The 24,102-nt window shown below is 45.7% G+C and overlaps 1 protein-coding gene and 1 pseudogene across 1 annotated transcript in view; both read right to left on the bottom strand.

Annotated features, from left to right (window-relative positions):
- Positions 1–2,444: 2,444 nt before the first annotated feature.
- Positions 2,445–7,615, bottom strand: LOC101029330 (repressor of RNA polymerase III transcription MAF1 homolog pseudogene; annotated as a pseudogene).
- Positions 7,616–16,101: 8,486 nt separating this feature from the next.
- Positions 16,102–24,102, bottom strand: part of BFSP2 (beaded filament structural protein 2) — a 61,978-nt gene continuing 53,977 nt past the window's right edge. The window contains exons 5-6 of the mRNA XM_003925069.3: positions 21,644–21,775; positions 16,102–16,326 (exon numbers count right to left, since the gene is read on the bottom strand). Coding sequence (XP_003925118.1) covers positions 16,102–16,326; positions 21,644–21,775 — 357 coding nt within the window. The remainder of the gene's footprint in view (positions 16,327–21,643; positions 21,776–24,102) is intronic.

Below are 24,102 nucleotides of genomic sequence, written 5' to 3'. Positions count from 1 at the left end.
CTCAGCCTCCCAAGTAGCAGGGACTACAGGCGCCCGCCATCATGCCCGGCTAATTTTTGTATTTTTAGTAGAGATGGGGTTTCACCATGTTGGTCAGGCTGATCTCGAACTCCTGACCTCATGTGATCCACCTGCCTTGGTCTCTCAAAGTGCTGGGATTACAGGTGTGAGCCACTGCGCCCGGCCAGAATTTCTTTCTTTCTTTCTTTCTTTTTTTTTTTTTTTTTAAAAGAATGCTGAATATAGACCCCCAATCTTTTCTGGCTTGTATGGTTTCTGCTGAAAGGCCTGCTATTAGCCTAATGGTGTTCCCTTTGTAGGTGACCTGCTGTTTCTTTCCAGCTGCCTTTAAAACTTTTTCTTTTCTTTCGACCTTAGAAAATCTGATGACTATGTGTCTTGGGGATAGTCATGTTGTGTAGTGTCTTGCAGGGGTTCTCTGCATTTCCTGCATTTGAATGTTGGCCTCTAGCAAGGTTGGGGAAATTTTCATGGGCAAAACCTTCAAATATGTTTTCCAAGTAGCTTGCTTTCTCTCCTCTTTCAGGGATGCCAGTGAACGGTAGATCTGCTCTCTTTACAAAACTGACACTTCTTGGAGGTTTCATTCATACTTTTAAATTCTTTTTTCTTTATTTTTGTCTGAATTATTTTGGAGAACTGGTGTTCAAGCTCTGAGAGCCTTTCCTCAGTTTGGTCTATTCTGCTATTAATACTTGAGATTGTATTATTACATTCTTGAAATGAGTTTTTTAGGTCTATCAGATCAATTTATTTTTTCTTACAATGGCCATTTCATCTTTCAGCTCCTGTAGCATGTTGTTGGATTACTTAGATTCTTTGGATAGGGTTTCAACTTTCTCCTGAATCTCAATGATCTTCATTCCTATCCATCTTCTGAATTCGAGTGTGTCATTTCAGCCACTGCAGCCTGGCTGGGGACCACTGCTAGGGAATCAGTGTGGTGGTGTGGAGTAAGAAGACACTCGAATGTTTTGAGTTGCCGGAGTTCTCGCGCTGGGTCTTTCTCATCCATGTGGGCTGATGTTCCTTCAGTTTTTGAAGTTGTTGTCCTTTGGATTTTTTGGGTTTTTCGCCTTTATCTTCTTTGATGACTTTGGTTTGATTATGGCATATGGTGGGTTTGGTTGACTTGCTTCATTTCTGGAAGATTTTAGGGGGCCCAGGCTCAGTTCACCACTCCTGGGCTGCATGCTCTAACTCTGGGGGTGCTGGTACTGGGCCCCCGGCTAGACTCTTGGAACCCTCAAGGTTAGGAATCTACTCTGGTGGAGGGGCTGAGGTGTTCCCAGTCTGCTGGCCACAGCACTGTGACGGAAGGTGCCAGCCCGAGTGCTTGGTCAGGGTAGTGTCAGTGAGATCTGTGTGTACTCACACATGCCAGCAGCTGCAGCGGCATGGCGGGGTGCATGAGTGTTAGCTGGGGAGGGGTTCCGGCAGGACTGAGGAGGCAGTGTTCCTGCATGTGCTCATGCCGGTGGTGGTGGCAGTGCATTGTGGGGATTGGGGGGATAGGGCACTGGCAGCCGTGGGGTTGCTGGTGTTGTGCTTGCACTTGTACTGGAGATGGTGGCAGCTGGGGTGGGGTGGAGGTGGGGTTGTCAGCATTCATGAGCATGTTATAAAACTTTTAGGCAGGGCGCAGTGGCTCAAGCCTGTAATCCCAGCACTTTGGGAGGCCAAGGCGGGTGGATCACAAGGTCAAGAGATCAAGACCATCCTGGTCAACATGGTAAAACCCCGTCTCTACTAAAAATACAAAAAATATTAGGTGGGCGTGGTGGCACGTGCCTGTAATCCCAGCTACTCAGGAGGCTGAGGCAGGAGAATTGCCTGAACCCAGGAGGCGGAGGTTGCAGTGAGCCGAGATCGTGCCATTGCACTCCAGCCTGGGTAACAAGAGCGAAACTCCGTCTCAAAAAAAAAAAAAAAAAAAAAAAAAAATTTAAATTTCTGTCCCCTTTTTTTAAAAAAAATCACAGTAATTTTTATTGGAGAAAAATGAGCTGCAGCAAAGTGACACTCAGTGAATGTGGCCAAATGGGTGAGGTGAGGTCGCAGGTGGGCACCAAGGGCTGGCCCAAGACTGGAGCTCATGACCTCTGGGGCCTCTGGCCGTGGGCCCTTTGGGCTGGAGTGTGTAGGCTCAGCAGAAATACAAAAGAGCAACCGCCTTGCTTTGTTTGGGCAAGGTGGTTGCTCTTTGCAGCAGGCCCCGTGCAGTCTAGCCCAGCCACAGCGTGGGCAGCAAAAGCCTATGGGGGTGAGTGGACACCAACAGGCTGGAGCCAAAGGGCCAGGCAGGTGTGGCCTTGGGCAGCAAAGAGTCTGGCCAGCAGCTGGGGAGGCCTCAGGGCCTCTAAGGGGGGCAGATCCTGGCATTGGTTGAAGCTGGATAAAGCTGGGGCTTCTGCTCCTCCTCATCACATACAAATCACCGGGACCCTGTCCTCCATGGTCTGGTTTCTTCAGCTCCACCCTCCCTGCCTCCGCCTCTTTCTTTCTCTTCCTCCTCCTCCCCCAGTTCCATGTGCAGCTCATTGCCTGCCTCTGAGGGTTTGTAGGTGGAGCAGGGAATGAAGTGGTGGCTGAAGAAGACAATTTGCTTGAGCTCTTTGCTATAGAAGAAGTAGCTGAAGGACCAGAGGGTATCATCTTCCCTGAAGGGGTCTGAGTCCAAGTCTGGGTTATAGCTGAAGGTGTCTCATGAAGCCAGACAGATCTCCCTGTCCACTGCATTCCGCAGCGTGTCTTCAGGGCCTTGATGTTCCCCACGCAGCTGAGAACAGACTGCAATTGACTGCATTCACCACCCAGCCGAGGCTGGGCTTCCAGCTGACCCCTTGGCTGCGGGCTGTGCTGAGGTCATAGTCAGGTCTGAAAGGACTCACTGAGCATGGCAATCAAGCGGAAGAGAGTCTTGCAATTGCACTTGTCCCTGGAGGGCCCTCTTCCTTGCCACCTTGGTTCTTGTTCAGGCTCCTGGGGCTGAGGCCTGAAATCTGGGGCGGGGAGAGAGTCTTCAGTACGCCCTCATGGCAGAACAGCTTACACCGGTGTTGGTCATCTCCTGCGGTCTGACGTGAGTAGCTCTCAATCCTTCCAATAATGTGGGTATCTTTGCTCTCTGCAGTTAGCTGCAAGTTGATGGCCTCAAAGCTGGAGTTCTCCGACAGCTTCCTGTCTCAGGAAGGGAGCTCCATGCTTGAGAGGGGGCATTGCTGTCTGCCTGGTGGGGCTAAATCAGGCCTGGCTGGGTCATCGGCAGTGGTGCATAAGCAGGGCAGGCTCCACACAGTGTGGGCACCTCGGCACCAGAGGGTGGCACCGTGGCCTCCACATGGGCCACACTGTACCTGGGGGAAGGAACTCAGTGGCAACGTCTCATTATACCTGGCCCTGCTGGCCCGTCCAGGTGGCCCCTAAAAGACAGCCTTGCCCCACTGCACACCGCCTGCTTGAACCACCAACATGCCACCGACCACAGACGGCCTTGGTCAGCCAGCAACCTCCACCTCCCTCCCCAGTCAATGTCTATCAGTCAAAATTCCTAGAACTAAAAGAAATTTAACTACTTCAACTTAAAAATAATTTGCTTTTATCTACCTGCCTATGAAAATGTTAATATATGTGAAATCTGAGTGACAGGTATATGGCAATTCTTCAACTATTCTTTCAATTGCTCTGTGAGCCTGAAATTATGTCAAAATAAAAAATTCAAAAGCAAAAGCCAAAAACCTTGTACCCTTGAGGGTTACTGAGTTAGTGGTTCACAGCAATAGATACTCTAATCTGGTTTGTTAGTTCTGAAAATCAAGCTTTGTATCTGTTTCTTCGTGGCAGCTGGTGTAAAGTACATCTTGAATCTCAGGTTAGAAGGTCTATCCCCTCTGGGTGTGGTAGCTCACACCTGTAATCCCAGCACTTTGGGAGGCTGAGGCAGGTGGATCATCAGGTCAAGAAATCGAGACCATCCTAGCCAACTTGGTGAAACCCTGTCTCTACTAAAAACATAAAATATTAGCTGGGTGTGGTGGTATGTGCCTGTAGTCCCAGCTACTCAGGAGGCTGAGGCAGGAGGATTGCTTGAACCTGGGAGGTGGAGGTTGCAGTGAGCCGAGATCTCACCACTGCACTCCATTACGGCAACAAAAAACAAAAAAGAAGAAGGTCTATCCCAACAAAGCTCAGACCACTGGACTCTATAGGCTTCACACGTGTGGCAGACTCCTGAATATTGTCAGGCTTTATCTCCCATTTTCTGGCATACATGTACTTTACTAAGGCATTTAGGTGCTAGCTCTTTGGGGCTCTCCAGGTCCAATTAGCATGATAAAGACATGTAATGGATCAGCTTGGGTTTCTGGTCCCTGCAGATTACATTCTGACCAAGTGCAGGCAAGCTAATATAGCCAGAGGCAAGACAGGAAAAGTCTACTGCTGTCCCTGCCACAACAGAGCAGGAGAGGATTGGGGTAGGGTGGGCAGAATAAGGCAGTTGCCAGGTCAGTAGTGGCACACGACGTGCCAGGGGCTGTGTGGATTTGCTCCAGTAAAAGTATCACCTCTGCAATTCTTCTTGTGATTCAGCTTACCACCGATTAGTATGTGGTCATTCTCCATTACCTAGCTGATTTGTGCACTGCAAACAAATGAGTTAATTGTGGATTTGGTAGGAATCACCACCTTGCATCTTTCAAGTCTTTGGTGGTGGTGCTAAGCTCATGGGAGGAGCAGAAAAAAAGTTTGTAAGAAGGCTGGCCTGCTGTAGGAGCTTGATAAACGACAGCTGTCATCACTGTTGTTATTGTCTTAGCTCAGGGTTAAAATTTACATTATCGCCAGGCGTGGTGGCTCAAGCCTGTAATCCCAGCTTTGGGAGGCTGAGGTGGGTGGATCACGAGGTCAAGAGATCGAGACCATCCTGGTCAACATGGTGAAACCCTGTCTCTACTAAAAAAAAAAATACAAAAAATTAGCTGGACATGGTGGCGCGTGCCTGTAATCCCAGCTACTCAGGAGGCTGAGGCAGGAGAATTGCCTGAACCCGGGAGGCGGAGGTTGCGGTGAGCCGAGATCGCACCATTGCACTCCAGCCTGGAGCGAAACTGCGTCTAAAAAAAAAAAAAAAAAAAAAAAAATTTACATTATCATTTTTCTTTTTGAAGTACCGTATTTCATTGCTCCCAAGAAGCATACTGTTTTGTACTTCAACATCTCTGAAATCAGAATATGATAATAGTTGATGGTATGTCATTAAGGTTGCTGTTGATTCGTTAAAATGTCGTTCATTTGTAGAGGATTTTTTTTTGCTTCTGCCAGTCACTTGGGGCACAGACTGATCTACCAATGAGAGTAAAGCTTCAAGGCCCCTCATTTACATGGCCCTTCCAAGGCTCTGAAAGGGTTCCTTCTCACAGCTTCATGGGATCAAATATACGTACATATATATATATATATATATATATATATATATTTTTTTTTTTTTTTTTTTTTTTTTTTTTTTTTTTTTCTGAGACAGAGTCCTCACTCTGTCACCCAAGTTGGAGTACAGTGGTGCAATCTCAGACCACTGCAACCTCTGCCTCTTGGGTTGAAGTGATTCTCATGCTTCAGACTCCAGAGTAGCTGGGATTACAGGCATGCCCCAGCACACCCAGCTAATTTTCTTTGTATTTTTAGTAAAGAGACATGGTTTTGCCATGTTGGCCAGGCTAGTCTCAAATTCCTGGTCTCAAGTGATCTGCCTGCCTCAGCTTCCCAAAGCGCTGGGATCACAAATGTGAACTATCATGCTCTGCCTGATCATAGGTTTTTATAAAATTTGCGAGAGTAAGATATTTTATATTTCTTTTTTAAAAGAGGGCATCCAATTATATAAGCTTTGGGTTCTGCCCTTGCAAGGAACTCATAAAAATGTGAAACTACAGATGGTCCCTGACTTAGATGTTTCAACTTATGATTTTCCAACTTTGTGATAGTGTGAAAACAATTTTCATTCAGTGTGGCCCTTGACTTCCAACTGGATAAAGTTGACTTATGGTATAGTCACCTTATTATGATGATCAGGACATAACTCCATCATAAGTTGAGGTACATTTGTGTGTTAAATAAAATTATCTGTCTGAGGTTTTTGGATGGCACAAGTAGTCCAGAAATCTGGACGAGAACCAACTTTTGATTCAAATTATGAGGGCAGATATTTCACTTCCTCCGCCCATGGCAACATTGAAACATGCAACTTCTCTTGCTGTCCTACTGTCCCTTTCTTGTTCTCATTCATTTTTTTGTATATTTTTCATGGACCCCCTCCACAGAGGCCTTTACTGTGTCAGCTTTATCTAAGTTCTAGTAGACTTCTTTTTTTTTTTTTTTTGAGATGGAGTTTCGCTCTTGTTACCCAGGCTGGAGTGCAATGGCGCGATCTCGGCTCACCGCAACCTCCGCCTCCTGGGTTCAGGCAATTCTCCTGCCTCAGCTTCCTGAGTAGCTGGGATTACAGGCACACGCCACCATGCCCGGCTAATTTTTCGTATTTTTAGTAGAGACGGGGTTTCACCATGTTGACCAGGATGGTCTCGATCTCTTGACCTCGTGATCCACCGGTCTCAGCCTCCTAAAGTGCTGGGATTACAGGCTTGAGCCACCGCGCCCGGCCTCTAGTAGACTTCTATCTGGAATAGTTTTATTTATTTATTTATTTATTTATTTTTTTGAGACGGAGTTTCACTCTTGTTACCCAGGCTGGAGTGCAATGGCGCAATCTCGGCTCACCACAACCTCCGCCTTCTGGGTTCAAGCAATTCTCCTGCCTCAGCCTCCTGAGTAGTTGGGATTACAGGCATGTGCCACCATGCCCAGCTAATTTTTTGTATCTTTAGTAGAGACGAGGTTTCACCATGTTGACCAGGATGGTCTCGATCTCTTGACCTCGTGATCCACCCGCCTCAGCCTCCCAAAGTGCTGGGATTACAGGCTTGAGCCACCGCGCCCGGCCTGGAACAGTTTTATTTTTAGTGGCATATCTAGTAATGGTATCTCTTTTAATCAATGATGCCTTAGGTTCCATGAACATAGTACATAATAGGGTACTCAGGCTGGGTTCCCCTGTGACCACCAGGCTGGCCTGTGGAGTTTGGACAACAGTGCCCCTAGAGGTCTGTCTAACCTGTGGAGATTAGCCCCCTAGCAACTACTGGCAGGGAGTTTCTTAAAAACCAGGAAGGATGCTCACTTTTTTTTTTTTTTTTCAAACAGGATCTTGCTCTGTCACCCAGGCTGGAGTATAGTGGCATGATCATGGCTCGCTATAGTCCTCACCTCCTGGGTTCAAACAATCTCTCCCACCTCAACCTTCCAAGTGATGGCAGCAGCCGCCCATCTGGAGCAGCCAATGCAAAGATGCTGGCTGTAGTAAGGGCTGTGTGTGCCAGGAAGCTGGCGGGAGCCTGTGGAAGCTTGGATTAGGTGGAAGCTGGTCTCATTCCTAGTTGGAGAGACAGGAGGCCCACCTTCCCGGGTACAGCTGCAACCGCCCAGCTGCCCTGCAGACCCGGACATTCCTGCTCCCTTGGGGGCCTGGGAAGCCCCTCATGCCCCCACAGGCTTGGAAATGCCTGGTCTGCTGCCTGGCCTCTCTCTGCTCCTGGCACCTGCTTGATTATGGAGCAAAGTTAAGGCTGCCCAGCTGTGGCTGCAGACACCAGCATTCCTGAAGTCTCAGGGGCTGGGGAAGCCCCTACAGGCTTGGAAATGCCTGTTTCTGCTGCCCAGCCTCTCCCCACCCATGGTTGCCCATGGACCAATCAGCATGTGTTTCCTTCCCTCTAAAGACCATAAGAAACCCTGGACTCAGCCAGAGTTGGGCAGACGTCAGGATGACCTGCCTGCAGAGAGGAGCTACCCGCCCTAGGTATCCTCTCTGCTGAGAGCTGGACTCTTGTCAGGATGACCTACCCACTGTGGGTCTCCTCTGAGCCGTTCTGTGGCTCTGTAACACACCGCTTTGCCTTGCTCCCCGTCTCCTTGCCTGCATATCTCATTCTTCCTGGTTGTGGGATAGAACTTGAGGTATAGAACTTGGGGTACTGGGGCTGAATATTATTCAGCCACCCTAAGAAGAATGAAATCCTGTTATTTGCAACCACATGGATGGAAGTGGAAGAAATTATGTGAAGTGAAATAAGCTAGGCACAGAAAGACAAACATCTCATGTTCTTACTGATACATGGGAGCTAAAGAGATGGGTCTTGTGAAGACAGAGACCAGACTGGTGGCTACCGGAGGCCAAGAAGGGTAGGGGACAAGGGGAATGAAGGGAAAAAAAGAGAAAGAAATATATTTATTACCACTGGACTGTCCACTTAAAAATGGTAAAGATGGTAAATTCTGTGTATTTTAGCTCAATTTAAAAAAATAAAATTTTTGATTAAAAAAACCTTCGAAAGTGTCTAGGGATGTTCAAACAGATGCCTGGTCACTTGCCTTGATTTGTATGGTGCTGAAACAAACAAGAATTCAGCCCAGAGACAGGGTTCAGAGCTGTCAGAAGAGCTGAAGTCATTTGAGCTGGGTCCTGCTGAAGGCAGATTCGGGGAGAGGCTATGAGACCTTGGAGAGAAAATCACCGCAAGGAAGAGAAGAAACTGGCCAAGTGTCTGACTGAGCAAGTCGGGGCTGGCTGTCAGGTCATGCTAGCCTCTTTTCATAGCTCACTCCTCCCAGGGTTTGTGTGGTTAGGAGATTAAGGAAAGGAGAGGGTTATGTAAGGAAACAAAAGGCCTGTGTCAGGGGAAGCTCAAGATCTCCGGTAGAGGAAACTCCCTCCAAAAGATCTAGTTCTGAGAAGCAGTGCAGTGCAGCAGAAGGATTGTGCAGGCCAGGTGGGAGGCCTGTAAAACGGTTGGAATGTAGCTGCTCTGTTTCTAGGTGGGACGCTCACCTGCCAGAAATTCCAGACGTATTTCGCGAGGTAAATTGGTAGGAAGGCGGGGCTTCTCACAAATGATTGTGCCAATATGACCTCGATTGTTTTCACAAGCTAGTCAAACCCATTGTAGATCCCATCCGCCTCTACTCAGCTTTTATCGATGCTCTCCAATATGGTAGCCACTGACACATGTGGCTATCTATTGAGTTCTCAAAATATGACTAGTTTGACTGAAGAACTGAATTTTAAATGTTATTTAATTTTAATTAAAAATGTAATTAAAAAACTTAAGCAGCGTAAAATACTTGTCCTCTACAACTTAGAAGAAAAATTTGAAAAGGAATTCTTTATGTTGATAAATTTAGAGTTGATTCTCAATATATGTAATACCTCCTTGAACGTGATGTTAATAATAATAGGATGCAAGGGTTAATGAATTTCCTTAGCTTGGACAGGTGTGGCTTTGAAATTGATGTGTTTTTGCTTCAAAGTCACATGAACTTTTCTGAAAAAGACGAACCAGTTATGTCGATGTGGATGTGAAGATCAAAGGAAAACAAATTTTGTGATCTTAAATTCAGTTATTGGAAAACTTTTAACTATGTTTGGAACAGCTTGGCTATGCCAATCTACTTTTTCAACTATCAATTTCATGAAATCTAAATATAGCTCAAATATTTCTAAGGAATTACATCTGAATTGAGATGGGCTAGTACCAAAAATATAAAACTCTCATTAATAATTTAAAAATATTGTTTACATCATGAAAGAATAGAATTTTGGACATGTTGAGATAATTAAAATACATCAAAATTAGTTTCACCTGTTTTTCCCTTTGAAAATATGGCTCTTTGAAAAATTAAAATGACCTATGTAGCTTACAGTCTGTTTCTATTGGACAGTGCTAGATTATTTCAGGACAGGCCCACGTTTTGTACATCTTCATATTCTTGACACCTAACATGTCATTGACATGTAAGAAGGGCTACATAAATATTTACTGAGGGGGACGATTTAGTTTTGGAGGAAGTTTTCCACTACTCAGCATGATTGTTGCTCTCGTGACCTGCTAGGACCGAATTCTCGAAATAATGTGTAAACCCACTATTTCACTTCCTCAGGACAATTTGTTACCATACATGTTTCTCTTGCTTCTTTCCTTTTGGTCGCTGGTACTAAACAATAAGGGGCTGAACCCACCACTAGTCTGCTGATTTCCTGTCCCCTCTCCTTTTGTTTTCTTCTCAAAGCAACCATAACACCATTAATTATCATCAAGGGAGTTAGTGACAATTTGTCTTAATCATCTTGTCAGGTTTGCCTTTGCCTTTTTAGTTGTGAACCCCATTTATACATTTTTCCTGTCTAGGATGTCAATAAGAACTTTAGCTGCAGATAAAAGCAAAACAAAAACAAAGTACCCATGACTTGTCCAAAGAAATTTAGTAGTTTTTTGCTCATCCATTTTGCAAAACTCTTTCTTTAAGAGATGCAATGTGTGTGTGTGTGCTTTTTTTTTTTTTTTTTTTTTTGGTCCAATCTTAGAATTACTTTAAAAACTGGACTCCCTGTGATGCAAATTACTTCCACTCTCAGGAAAGGCAGGAGAAAATGGACTATTTCCTCTTGGACATGATAGCAAAATTCTGTCATCTCTGTAGCACAACCTGTCTATACTGGGATCTATTCCTGTTCCTGCTCAACCTTTTGTTCGAAATAACCAGTCTATATAATCCAACCAAACCAGTACTTCAGCTGAGAAAACAGTTTGCCTTATTTCATCACTGAACTAGCAGATTAATTTCTCAAACATGATTGCACTTTTGTGCCAAGGGACTGAGTTTCCAATCAAGAAATGGGTAGAGACACAGTCTGGGTCACACTTTCCCCTTCTTGTGTGTTGGGATGTCCCAGCTGGATGGGCTAGGCACACCTTTATGAATTGCTTGAGGTCAAATTACTATGTGGGGAATATGATGTGTGGAGTGCTTCTCTCTGATATTGTTAGAGTTGCTAGATAATGTTTTAGCATAAGTATGTCTTATGCAACATGTGGGACATACAGTAAAAACTTACTCATTTTTTATCTGAAATTTAAATATAGACTCTGAAATATTTTATCTGAAATATAGACTCTGGAGTCTATATTTTTATTTGCTCTCTGGCAATCTCAGATAAGATTCTAGATTTGTCTCCAAAGAGGCAACCCATTCTTTTCTCACAAGAAGCAAGAAAATGTAAGAGTTTATAAAGTAATAATCTGAGTGGTATGTGGAGACAGACAGGCATGCTGCTTGATGGTTCTTGCTAAATCATCTTGCTGAAAATCAACTAAGGTCAGACCCGGAACTCTATTTTCATACCTTTGATGACTAAATGAATCTATGAGGGGCTGTGAAAACTGTAATACGCTGCTCTGCCTGCTTTGCTTGACTTAGCCTTTGCACTGCTGGTCCGTCTGTGAGCGCACCTGCACTCACCAAGGCTGTAAACCCATGAGGGCAGAAACTGCGCCTTTTTTTTTTTTTTTTTGAGACAGAGTTTCGCTCTTGTTACCCAGGCTGGAGTGCAATGGCGCGATCTCGGCTCACCGCAACCTCTGCCTCCTGGGTTCAGGCAATTCTCCTGCCTCAGCCTCCCGAGTAGCTGGGACTACAGGCACGCGCCACCATGCTCAGCTAATTTTTTGTATTTTTAGTAGAGACGGGGTTTCACTATGTTGACCGGGATGGTCTCGATCTCTCGACCTCGTGATCCACCCGCTTCGGCCTCCCAAAGTGCTGGGATTACAGGCTTGAGCCACCGCGCCCGGCCGAAACTGCGCCTTTTTTATTGGTATTCCCCAAATGCATCAAAATGTCTGGGCACCAGTACATGCTGAGAAGTGTTAGAGATGATCATGAGGGTAAGATTTAAGGATCTTGATATAAAAGAACGTTGCATCTGAAAGCCAATGGACGCTCTAGCAATCCCATTGGGAGTTCACACTGCCCTCCAGAAGCTAGGCCAGAGGCCACTGGAGTTGCCTGGTGTGGAAATAGGGCTCGGCTGTGTTTCAGGAGGTGTCCATTGGGAGCCCTGCTCTGGTCTGTTCCAGAACAAATGCTCTGTCCTTGACACCAATACAAGCAGCAGCCTCCCCTGCCACCTGTCAGTGAACCACTGCCAAAGCGTAATTGTACTGGGATGTTGTGAGAGGGAGCCTGATTTAAATAAGGTCCTGGCAGAGCTGGGGGGCCAGAAGTGCCTTCTCATACCTGTTAATGCAGCCTCATTAGAAACAGCAAGAACCTGTGCTGGGAACTGGAAGCATCAGTCTGCCAGAGGGTGATTACCTGAATGATTTACGGCAGCTGCTCTTTGAGATTACGGTGCGGAGGAGTCCGAGTGTGTGCAGCCTTGCACAGCGTGCTGTCTGGTGGAAACTCAGGAGTATGCACAGATCGATTCTCCCCTCTTTCCAGTGGCCAAAACGACTTCCAGTTTCTAAAAACTGCACGGCCATTTAGTCACAGAAGTACCTCCTTTTGATGGCTGACCTTTCGGGGACTCTCACCTTCAAAGCCTCCAGCTGTGTTTAGGTTAGGAATTTAGGTCTTGGCTGAGGGGCCAAAAATTAATAGTAACAAGAAAGAAAGAAAAGAAACAGACCTCAGTGTCTAGTGCATCCAACATAGCAAGGCCAGCTACACACTTTGCTTTCTGGCAGGACCCTTGCACCCACGTGGTTCAATTATGGGCAGCCCCCTAGTGTGCAGCTATGGAGGAGGAGATGGATACTTTGCTGAAATGTAGTTTTTGGGCGTCTTGGCTATTTCCATGTCTCAAACAACAAACTGACCTATGTCAGGGTGCTGTGCACATCGTAAATAGCTGTTCTGCTCATGTGAGCTATTAATACAATTCCTTTGCTCCTGGAGGCCAGAAAGGAATACCAGCTATAGCAATTCCAACCAGGATACCGTATTTCTTGCCTTGCTTCTTTTATAAGCAATCCTTAAGGATAAATAAGGTTTCTTTTCTGTGTGTGGGCCTTGGGTGTTCAGACTCTCAGGTATGGGGGTTTTCAAATGTACCCGTGTTGGATACATCCCCCTGTCTGGATTAGCAGCTCAGAAACACAGAGACTCAGCTTGGATATTTTGATCTGTAATTCTGTGTGATAGGTAAACCGGCAGAAACTTGAGGGAAGAAGGAAGAAATTAAAGTTGGGCTTTTTTTTTTTTTTTTTCTTTCAGTTTTAGAGGCACTGAGAGCCTGTGGTAGGACACAGGTGGTGGTTTCAATTTTAATCAGAAGGCAAGAGAGTCTCGCCTGGGTAGGTGGCAGATGCATGAACTATATTTGGCTGGCTTAGGCCCTGAGAGAACTGGGGAAAGGACCCTGGAAGAAAATTCTGAAGCTGTAAGTGGGGTGAGCAACCACAGTGTAATTAATCCCCCACTTAGATTGAATGGGTTTAGATTGGGCTTAGACTGAAGTTCCCTTTTAACTGATTGAGAGGTGCTCTGCCAATAGCAAGTGAAATGTGTGTGTCTGCACATGAATATGCATGCAGAGTGCATTGAAGAGGTCTGAATACTCCGTGATGCCTGTAATTATGAAACATGCAATAAAGCACCACACTAATCCCCTCTCGAGCAAGAGTGTTGTTTTTGTTTGCCCCAGACCGCGGCAATCCTGCATGCTATGAGCACAGCTTTTGCTTCCGCAGCACTTTTATGTTGACAAGCCCAAGAGCAGGTGACCCTGGGGAGGCAGATGGCGTCACATTCAAGGGAATCCTTCCAGAAGCCTTCAAGCATAGCTCCGTGAGCAAATGTCAGGCAGGTAAAGTGATACCCACTTGACCCTATAGTGAGTTGAACAAGGTGGGCAAACTGGACGCTGCACACAAAGCGTTTATTTGAAGGAGGACAGGGAGGTGGCTCAAGCTACAGACTACTCAGATTACAGCAGAAGGACTCTCTCCACTTCCAGGAAGCTTTTAGCTCAAGCTGAATTAACCAGGGAATCCAGCAGGTACTGGAGCTCAGGGGAAAGCTTCTCAAGCAACTTCATGGGTCAGCTGGTGAGGAAGGGAGCATTTTCTTCATGAAAAGAAGAAGTTTCTCCATCAGCTGAAAGGAAACACATAAGAGTCAGAAGCAATGGGTGAGGAAAATCGGTAATTCTATCATCATAGCATTACGAGAAAGGCGGCTGTCTCGTGAAAGAATCTGGCCTTTCGAACAAGATAGTTTTGGGTTTCAAATCGTTACTCCATGGTTATTTGCTGTGAGACCTTGGGCCATGACCTAAGCTCTCTGAGGCTTTGTTTCTTGTCTGTAAAATGGGGATCGTGAGGTCGTCTTGGCAGGGTTTGGGGGATAAATGAAAATAATCAAGAGTCAGGACTGTGCTGGCACTCACTAAATGAAATGAAGCACATAGATTCTCAGCGTAACTCACTACTCTTGGTGTTTGTTTAAACCGACTTTGTGTATTTATTCAGATGCTCGTAGGCATCTGAAAAAAAAAAAAAACTGTTGGGAACATCTGGCTTTTATAATCAATAAAAATCAATGCAATAAAAGACAGCTGGAGAGGAGCTGGATGACCTATTTTCCGTTTGAAAGCAGGGCGTGGTTAGATCGCTTCCTTGAGGCTGTCCCGCCTTCTGAATAAAGAGAGGTTACGTTGTTGGAGAGAGCAGGAGACACGGGCTCCTGTCCCAGTGCTGTCTCTGCCTCCTGTGTGATCATGGCAAATCTTTTTCCGTTCTAGGTCTTTGTATTCTCTCGAGTCAGGAGGGGTTTGACTATACAGTCACTAAGCTGTATCTTCTTATTCAACATATGTCAGAGAAGGGGCCTGGCAGGGAAATAAGACATAGAACTATGATACAAAATAAGGGCTTGGGTTTCTGGAAAGAGCTGGCAAGGAAGCTAAGGCCCAAGGCTGATGTATACGCCTTTGGAATTCTTATCTATTTAAAAAAAAAGTGAGTGTTGAGCGTGTGTGTGTGTAATTTCGGCTGACTAACCCAACTGCTATTCCCAACCCCTTGCCTGCCTCCACTATGGAGTCTGGAAAAGCTAGAGTTGCTTTCTCAGCATCCCTTGCAGATAGGTACGGGCAGTGTAAGCAGGTTCTGGTCAATGAGATATAAGGGACAGTTCACTGGAAGCCTCGAAATGTCTTTCCTTCACTGAGAAAAGAAGAGGGCCACTCAAGCAAAAGTTGTTTTGCTGCCGCCTCTTCCCTCCCACTTCTGGTCACCAATGAGCATGCGATGTTTGGATGTGTGGCTGGCACATGTAACCATGGGTGACAAAGATAAAGACAAAAAGCCAATGTTATCATGGCATGTTAGAAAAATGAAAAGAGCTTGAGTCCTTAATGGAAGCTTTGAGCAGCCTAGATCACCTGTTTCCGGGACTCTTAAAAAACGGTTTACACATCTTTGCTACTCAGTGTGGTCTGTGGAGCAGCAATATAGTCATCACCTGGGAGCTCCTTAGAAAGGAAGACTCTCAGACCCCACCCCAGACCTACTGAAGCAGAATCTGCATTTTAAAAAGATGCCCAGCTGGGGTGCCGAGGCTCACACCTGTAATCCCAGCTACTCTGGAGGCTTAGGTGAGAGGATCACTTGAGCCCAGGAGTCTGAGTTGAGACCAGGCTGGGCAACATAGTGAGAAGAGACCTTGTATCAAAAAAAAAAAAAAAAAAAAAAAAAGCCCAGGGTTTTGAGTGCACATTAGTTTCAGGAGCACTGGTTTATAGCGTCATTAATTAGGTTCTATTACAAGCAACTGAAGCATTCCTAATAACTATTATGTACATCCTAGGTATATGCATATATATCTATATATACATACATAAATATGCATACATATAGAATATGGATTAGTATGTGAATGTGTAATTACATATATTATTTGTATGTGAATAGGAAAATCCTGGAAGGTCATAGCCAGGCTGTGGGAATGGGTACCTATGTGAGACGAAGTCTGAGGTGATTTCTTCTTATCTTAAATTCTTTTTTTCTTTACAATTTTATTTTAACACAACATGACTGTGAATCTTAAATACTTCTATAGTTTGGAAAATATTTTTAAAGCCATGAATATGCATCCCTTGGATAATTGATGCAGGAGAAGCGAGGCTTACCCGCTCTCCTCCCGGTCCAGCAGGGCGTGGTAGGATGCCACATCCTTCTGCAGCTGGCACTTGCGGGCCAGGAGATGCGCGCGCTCCTGCTGCTGCTGCTCAGCTTCAGCGCGGACCTCGCTGAGCTCCGCCTCCAGCCGGCCGACCACAGCGCCCAGATTCTGCAGCTCCATGTCATGCCAGTGCTTGGCATCGTGCAAGGTGTTCTCCAGGCCTCGTTTCTACAAAAGAGCGAACCTGGTCCAGACCCGAGGATGACGGGGCCGGGCCCTAGAAGAGGGAGGTGTGCAGAGCAGTAGCGGGGACTGGTGGTAGCCTGCACTATTCCCCAACTCCGTGGCCGGGACCTTGCCAGTTACGGACGCTGATGGGGGTTATTCTTAGCGGCTCCGTGGGAAAAATAAGGAATCCCATTCAGGTCAGACTGTGGATTAGTCTGATGGAATGATCTTTTTGATGGGAGACAGGGAGAGGGAGGGAGAAAAGGAAAGGGAGTGTGAGGAGAGAGAGGAGGGGGGCAAGAGGGAGAGGGATTGAGAGGGACAAATGAGAGGCAGCTTGCAGGTGTTTCTTCAAAGAAATCTTGTTCTCTGGGGCTTTTTCTTGTGATTTCTTCACTCCCTGGGGGACCCCTTCTCCCTCTGCTGCTGAAACCCCATCTGTCATTTGGCTGGACCGCCACTCCCCCAGCATTCTTTCCCAGATCACTGTGTTAGAATGAATGTCCCTGGCCATGATATACTCAGCGTTTTCCCCTTTGGTGTTTTAGTGGCACATTTTTGCCCATCCCTTTTCCTCTGCCATCCCTTCACTGTAGGTTCCCCAGTGCCCACCCTGAGCCCACTTTTTTTTTCTGAGCAGTGCATCCTGGGTCTGTGTTGGTCTCCATCATACTCCTGATTTTAACAGTCACTTCCAGGCCACATCCTGCGTTGGTAATCCCACCATACATCTTTCCTTCAGTAGCTGTGGGCCTGCGACTGAACTTCTTACTGGAAATATATACTCAGACCTCACATCAAGGTGTCCAAAATGGAGCCACTGGCTTCCTCCTGAGCCTGCTGGCCCCTCCTATTCTAAGCTTCAACTGGTGAACCCATGTGAGCTAGAAACTGGCGAAAGATGTGTTCCTGCTTTCCTTCCTTCCAAATGCAATCATCATGGCCTCCTGTATATTCTGAATCCTGCTTCTTGTATCATTTGAGAAGTTTTCACATTCTCCAGCCACTATGGCCTGGGATTGGAAGCTTGTCACCTCTCACCTGTGGTACCCTCAGTGGTCTCTTAGCTTCTCTCGCCACCTCTAGTTCCTCCTCTTCCTGAGTTCCCCATACAAATAGCCATGGCGCTCTGTCCAAAGCCCAAAACCTGGGCCTGTATCTCCTCTGCTTAAACTCCACTGATGGCTCCCCAGGGTCCCTGATATGGCACACACAACTGGCCCAGTATCTTTCTATCTTCATTCCCCACCCTACAGCAATGTCACTTCCAGTCTTGGAGTTTAACGGGTCTGTGTTATTTCCTCCACCTACACCATGCTCCTCCATTCCTTCCAGCATCCTCACCTGACTTAATCCTACTCATCCCCAAGTCCACGCTCAGACGTCACCTGCCCTAGGAAGCCTTCCTTGAAACTCCTCTGCCTCTACCATCACCAAGCTGGGTTAGGAGACCCTCTGTTATTTCCATGGCTCCCCAAGCACATGCATGCTCTTAAACTTATCACAGTGGACTTATGAGCACGTCTCTTCCACCAGATGGTGAGTCTTGGAAACCGAGTGTCTGCAGTCCCAGCACACAAGTCAGGGCTGGCACAGAATAGGTTCTTGGTAAGTGTAGGTTGCCCTGGATGATACCACTTGTATTATGGTTGCACTTATTGACCTACCTATGTCTCCCCATTAGACTGGAAGCTTCCTTCTTCTCATCTTCCCGTGTACCACGTCCTGAAAACTACAGAGCTGTTCAAGAAATCCCTTAAAAAAAACTATCTGTGTTTAACATTTTCTAATAGTTTTAGTTATGATTGACCTATAATTTAGCATCCGGCTTTTTAGTATGACACACCAAAAACAAATAACTTTCGATATTGGATTGAATCGAATTTTAATGAAACAAGATTCTGTACCCTGCCCTCCAGGAGGAGATTTTTTTACACCCTTATGACCACTGTGGGTGAAATAGGAAATTCTTTGTCACGACGCTGTCTTGAATCATGACTGCTATGAGCAGGGATCACCATATTACCTTATTTAAATCTTCTTAATTCCAAGGGGTATGAGAATGTTGAGTCAGATTCTCATCTATCTGAGGCTTATTTATAAGAGGCAAAATAGATTACTAGAAAATAAATCTAGATCAGTATCTGGTCTAGGGTTACTATTTAACTAATGGAATCTGAACACCTTTCTACAGCAGTGGGGATGCAGAAACGGCCACCTTGACTCTGAGCATCATTTGTTCCAACCTCCCTGGGTTTTCTCTCTTTGTTTATACACGAAAGCACTTCACTTGTGGCTAGCTGTTGTTGACACTGGATTTGCAACATCTGTGATTTGGGAATGCCCTTCACAGAATCATGTTGGATCCTCTGTCTACAGTTTTTGCTCTATCTTCTAGATGAGTTCTTCATGTGGCCTGAGGTTTTTCTTTGGTGACTTAGGACCCACTGCCAAAAAGGCATTCACGGGAACCCCAGCTAAAGTTCGATATGTCCTCCATCCCACCCTTAAAGTCCAAATCCAGCTTCTCCACCTAAGTCCCTGACATTCCGGCAGAAAGAGAGGATGCCTGGTCCTCTCAGAGATGCTTGCGCTTGAGTGACTATGACCAGGTTACTGTTGCAGGCAGTATGCTAGCTCACTCAGCCACACAGATAGTACCAGCAAACAAACTGAAGTCACAGAAGCACACTTATTCTGCCAATTTCTCTGGAGATTTGAAGGGCCTTTCTTGAATTGCAAAGCCCTCCAGAAAGTAAGATAGCGACTTTATGTAACTTCTTACCTTGAATTCCATTCCTGATTTAAGTTCAGCAGGCCTCAAGCACCATTATTTATGCCACCTTCCAATGCAAATAGTGCCTTATTGGCAAAGGGGACCAAAAGTCTCGCCAGCTCGGTTGTCTGAAGCTTACATAAGCTGCGGGGTCCTTGTGAGTGCACAGGTTGCACTGACGGAGAATAATGGGGATGGCTGGATGAACTTTCTGTATTTAAAAACTGTATGAGAGTTTGTTACCTATTTTGTCCCAGTCTGTGCTCCTCACCTTGGCTGCAAGGCCTTGTGACTAGAATGACAATGTACCAGAACCAGCAGGGAACTGAGGCAGCCTGTTCTGGGCCATGGGCATCACCAGAATGCCACTACTCTGAAGTTTTCTGGTTGAGGGTGTAAATTCTTTTTCCATTTTATTTCCCCCAATAGTTAGGGCAGTGGGTTTAAGTGAGGTGACCAGGTGGCTGTTGGCGCCAACTTGGAATTAGTATACTAGCAGTTATTATAGCAATTTTATGATAGTTAATAACAGATGGCATTTATTGACTGCTCACTAAGCACCAAGCACTGTGCTAAGGGCCTGACATACATTATCTGATTAATCATTTCACTGACGTTATGAGGTAAATTCTATTATGCTCCTAAGGTGGCTCACACTTCCACTGGCAGCTGCAATTATCTTCACGCCACAGTCGCTTTCTCAGTGTGACCTTGCCATTGCCCCATCAAGAGGTTGAGTTAATTTCTCTCCCTGTTGAATCTAGGATAGTCTTGTGACTGCTTTGACCACTAGAATGTGGTATAAGGGATGTTCAGAGACTTTCAAGCCCCAGTGTGAAGAGGTCTGCTAGCTTCTGTGCTCACTCAGGTGCCCTATCAGGAGTTTGAGTATGTCAGGCTGCCATGATAGGAGGAGGTCCAAGCTAGCTACACGGAGCGGTTACAGGGAGAGGGAAAAAGAGATGCATGTTGGAGTCCCCAGACATGTTAAGTGAAGAAGCCATTTTTGGGTGTTCCTGCCCTAGCAGAGACCACAAGAGACAGAGAAGAGTTATCCCTGCTGAACTCTGCCTAAATCACAGAATGAGAGAACAAATGATTCTCTGTTGTCTTAAGCCACTAAGACAGTAACTAGATATAATAGCCAAAATAGATCCTCACTTTGTAAGTGGGAAAATTAAAGCTCTGCTCATTCACAGAGCTAGTGAGTAAGTAGAGCATCCACCATCAAGTCTACATCCTGACTCCCACAGCAGGGGTGATCTCTCCCACCTGCTACCTCCTCATATTTATATCAGCTCCTCCACTGAAGCTGCATTAACTCCTTGGAAGCCGGGACCATGTCTAATTCGTTTTATATCCCCAAAGCACTTGGTATAGTTCCAGGAACATAGCAAGTTCTCAAAGTACGCTAACAGTAAGAAGCGTGTGCTCATGTGCATCCACACATTGGATCCTCCTAGAAACATTGAGAAGTGGGCTGGACTGTTGCTGTCATACCCATTTTGCAGAAGAGGAAACAGTGGTTCAGGGATTTGCTTATTTACCCAAGGGAAAAATGGAGGAGCTGAGCCCTTCTCACTCTATTACTCTTCATTTTCCTTCCCTCAGATCCCCTGATCCTTTTCTTATACATGCTTGTGCTGACCTACATCCTATCATGCACTTCATTGACTTCAGACCATTTCAACTGCACAAGGATTACATGGATAGCCCTTTGATCTGCACCAACAAAGCTGTAGTTAGAACAGTGCAAATGGCCTCCTAGAGGGGATGTCTAAGAAGAGCTGTGTTTAACACCCAAATGGGACTTCCATCCATCCCAGAGATCAGAGGGTGGACTGCTTCATTGTTAATAAATTTTATTGATTATTTTAATCAATAATAATTAGTAATGAAAGAGACATGCTTGCAAATCACAGTGAGTTTGAGAGCTTACTAGATGTCTCAGGTTGGGTTCTCCAGAAACAGAGCCTGAGATGGGGATCCTGGAACTCGTAAATCATTAAGGAGTAATCTCAGGAAAACGGGGGGTGAGGAAAGCAGGATAGGTCAAAGGAAGGCACTAAGCAAGAATGTGGTCTCTGGAATCTGGCCACAGCCTGGTCCCATGGAGAGCTCTACAGCATGGAGCTAGCTTCACTTTAAAGGAAGAGAGCTGGGCTTTTAAAGCCCCGCCTCAGTCACTGGCCAAGGGCTGGGAGCCAGGGCCTAATCTTCTGGGCCAGATGTCCTCAGTGTGGGTAAGGGCATGTCTCAGGAGCAATGGGGCAGCTGAAAAGGGGCAGCTGCAGGTGTTAGCAGCCAACATTCACAGCAGCAGCCTGGTAAGAAGTATTTCCATGGAGCACTACAGTGTCTATTGCACCTGCTGTGATTCAGGATCTGATGATCCTTGGGAGTCAGAAGATGTTTCAGGCCTCAAAACTCATATGCTGTGAGATGGGAATCCCTTGCAAACTATGATCCATAATACTGGAATTTGACAGTAGAGACTTAAAATTAGCATAGGGACGCCAGGTATTTCCTTGGCCCACTTACCAGGGCGCGTAAGGATTCTGTCTCAGCCTGGAGGCTCTGGACTTGGCACGAAGTGTTGTGTAACTCCACCCTGAGGGCAGCTGCCAGCTTCTCCTCCTGGGTCTGGGACACGTGGGTCACCTCCGCCTGTTGCTGTGGAGAGTCAGGTCTCAGTATGAGCAGAGATGATCAAGAGCTGAGCCTATCCTTCCTTTCCAGCCTTTTAAATCACTACTCACTGCCTCTAACTAGAGGAAACACAGCTGTCACATGGAAACATCTGTTTTGTTTTGTTTTTTTTCTGAGATGGAGATCTTGCTCTATAACCCAGGCTGGAGTACAGTGGTGTGATCTCAACTCACTGCAACCGCCGCCTCCTGGTTCAAATGATTCTCCTGCCTCAGCCTCAGTAGCTGGGATTACAGGCGCCTGCCACCATGCTTGACTATTATTATTATTATTATTTTGAGATGGAGTTTTGCTCTTGTTGTTCAGGCTGGAGTGCAATGGTGCAATCTTGGCTCACCGCAACCTCCGCCTCCTGGTTCAAATGATTCTCCTGACTCAGCCTTCCTAGTAGCTGGGATTACTAGCATGTGCCACCACGCCCAGTTAACTTTGTAATTTTAGTAGAGACAGAGTTTCTCCATGTTGGTCAGGCTGGTCTCGAACTCCTGACCTCAGGTGATCCACGTGCCTCGGTCTCCCAAAGTGCTGGGTTTACAGGTATCAGCCACCACACTTGGCAGGAAGCTCTGTGTTTTTAACCTTCTCCCCAGAGCAAGATGGACAGGGTCTGATCCCTCCCCATATATTCAGGGGAGCAGGTCATTGTTACTCCTCTTTTCTGGGGAAAAGATGAACAATGAGAGATCATCCCCATTTTCTTCAGTGCATTCTGATGGAATGTCTCCTAGCCAAGAAGGTAGGAGGGAAAAAACTCTGCTTTCCTAGGTTACAGCTTTCTGGAATTACCATTTTGACCATATATGAATATTTATAGAATAATCCAAAGATAGTCCAGTCTAATGGACTGGCTAAGAAACCCCAACTCAAGGCTGGGTGCAGTGGCTCAGCACGTTGGGAGGCTGAGGTGGGTGGATCACCTAAGGTCAGAAGTTCAAGACCAGTCTGACTATCATGGTGAAAACCTATCTCTACTAAAAGTACAAAAATTAGCCAGGAGTGGTGGCATGCGCCTGTAGTCCCAGCTACCTAGGAGGCTGAGAGAGGAGAATTCTTGAACCCAGGAGGCAGAGGTTGCAGTGATCTGAGATTGTGCCACTGCACTCCAGCCTGGGTGACACAGTGAGACTCCATCTCAACACACACACACACACACACACACACACACACACACACAACCCCAAGTCAAGAAGCTCGTAGCTCAGTAGTAGCACCTCCAATTCTTGCAGTTTGAAGTTTTTACAGAGTCCAAAAAATGACCATTAAAGGCTTTGGAGCAGCTGAAGGAGAACAGAAGCCTAGGGCCCAGCTCTGGTTAGCCAATGGCTTGTGTCCCTAGGCCATCCTTCAGCCTCTCAAAGTCTCTGTTTCTGCCCATGAAACGTAGACAATAATGAATGGAGACTGATACTCGTAATCATATAAAGACTCCTTCCTGTGGATTAAGCATGCTGAAACCTTTAGAACCTTAAAAGCATGAAAACACTGGCTATATATATTTTCTATATGTAAAAAGTAATAGTAGCCAACAAATAACTTTTGTTATTTAATAAATAACAAAGTGATAATAGTTGAATGCTACTACAAATAGTTAAATATTTAGTAACAGTTAAATAGTAATAGTTAAATACTACTACTGTACTAATAACTAATATGCATTAGGCACTTATTCTGTGCCAAGCATCATGTTAACAGTTTTAATCCATTATCTCATTTAATCTTTACAATCCTGTGAAGGAGATTCCAATATTATCTTCGTAGCAAACTGAGGCACAGGAAGATTGAGTTATTTGCTCAAGATCATATGACCAGTGAGGGACAGAAGCAGGATTCAAGCCCAGTAGCAGACCCAGAAATGTGCTCTTAACTAGTACTTAATGCTGTCACCTCTACCAATCTATCAATTTAAGATCCCTAAAATTGGAGGTAACTTCCCCCAAACTCAGATGGATAATTCCAAAATATACTCCTTACCTTCCAAGTTCTTATGATCAGTACCCCAGTTTTTCTCCCCTCTTTGGGATTGGGGTCCTGGCCAGATGGACTGTGTAGGTGGGTAGGAGGCAGGAGGTGGGGCATCCTGGAAGGCAGGCACTGTAGCTACAGAGGGTGGCCGGGAGCAGCAGTGAGCTAGAACTGGCTCCTAACAGCTCACAGGAGCTGATTTTTAAATTTTCAGGGATTTTGTAAGCTGACTGCTAAAATACAGCCATCATTAGAAATTAAATTATATTGTTACAGTTAACTGTAACAATATAGGTAGCTAACAGATAACTAGTCAGACATGAACAGGG

This window comes from Saimiri boliviensis, chromosome 9 (assembly GCF_048565385.1).
Source record: "Saimiri boliviensis isolate mSaiBol1 chromosome 9, mSaiBol1.pri, whole genome shotgun sequence".
Taxonomy (NCBI): domain Eukaryota; kingdom Metazoa; phylum Chordata; class Mammalia; order Primates; family Cebidae; genus Saimiri; species Saimiri boliviensis.
Note: the sequence above shows the minus strand (reverse complement) of the source record. Positions and strands in the feature narration are given on the sequence as shown.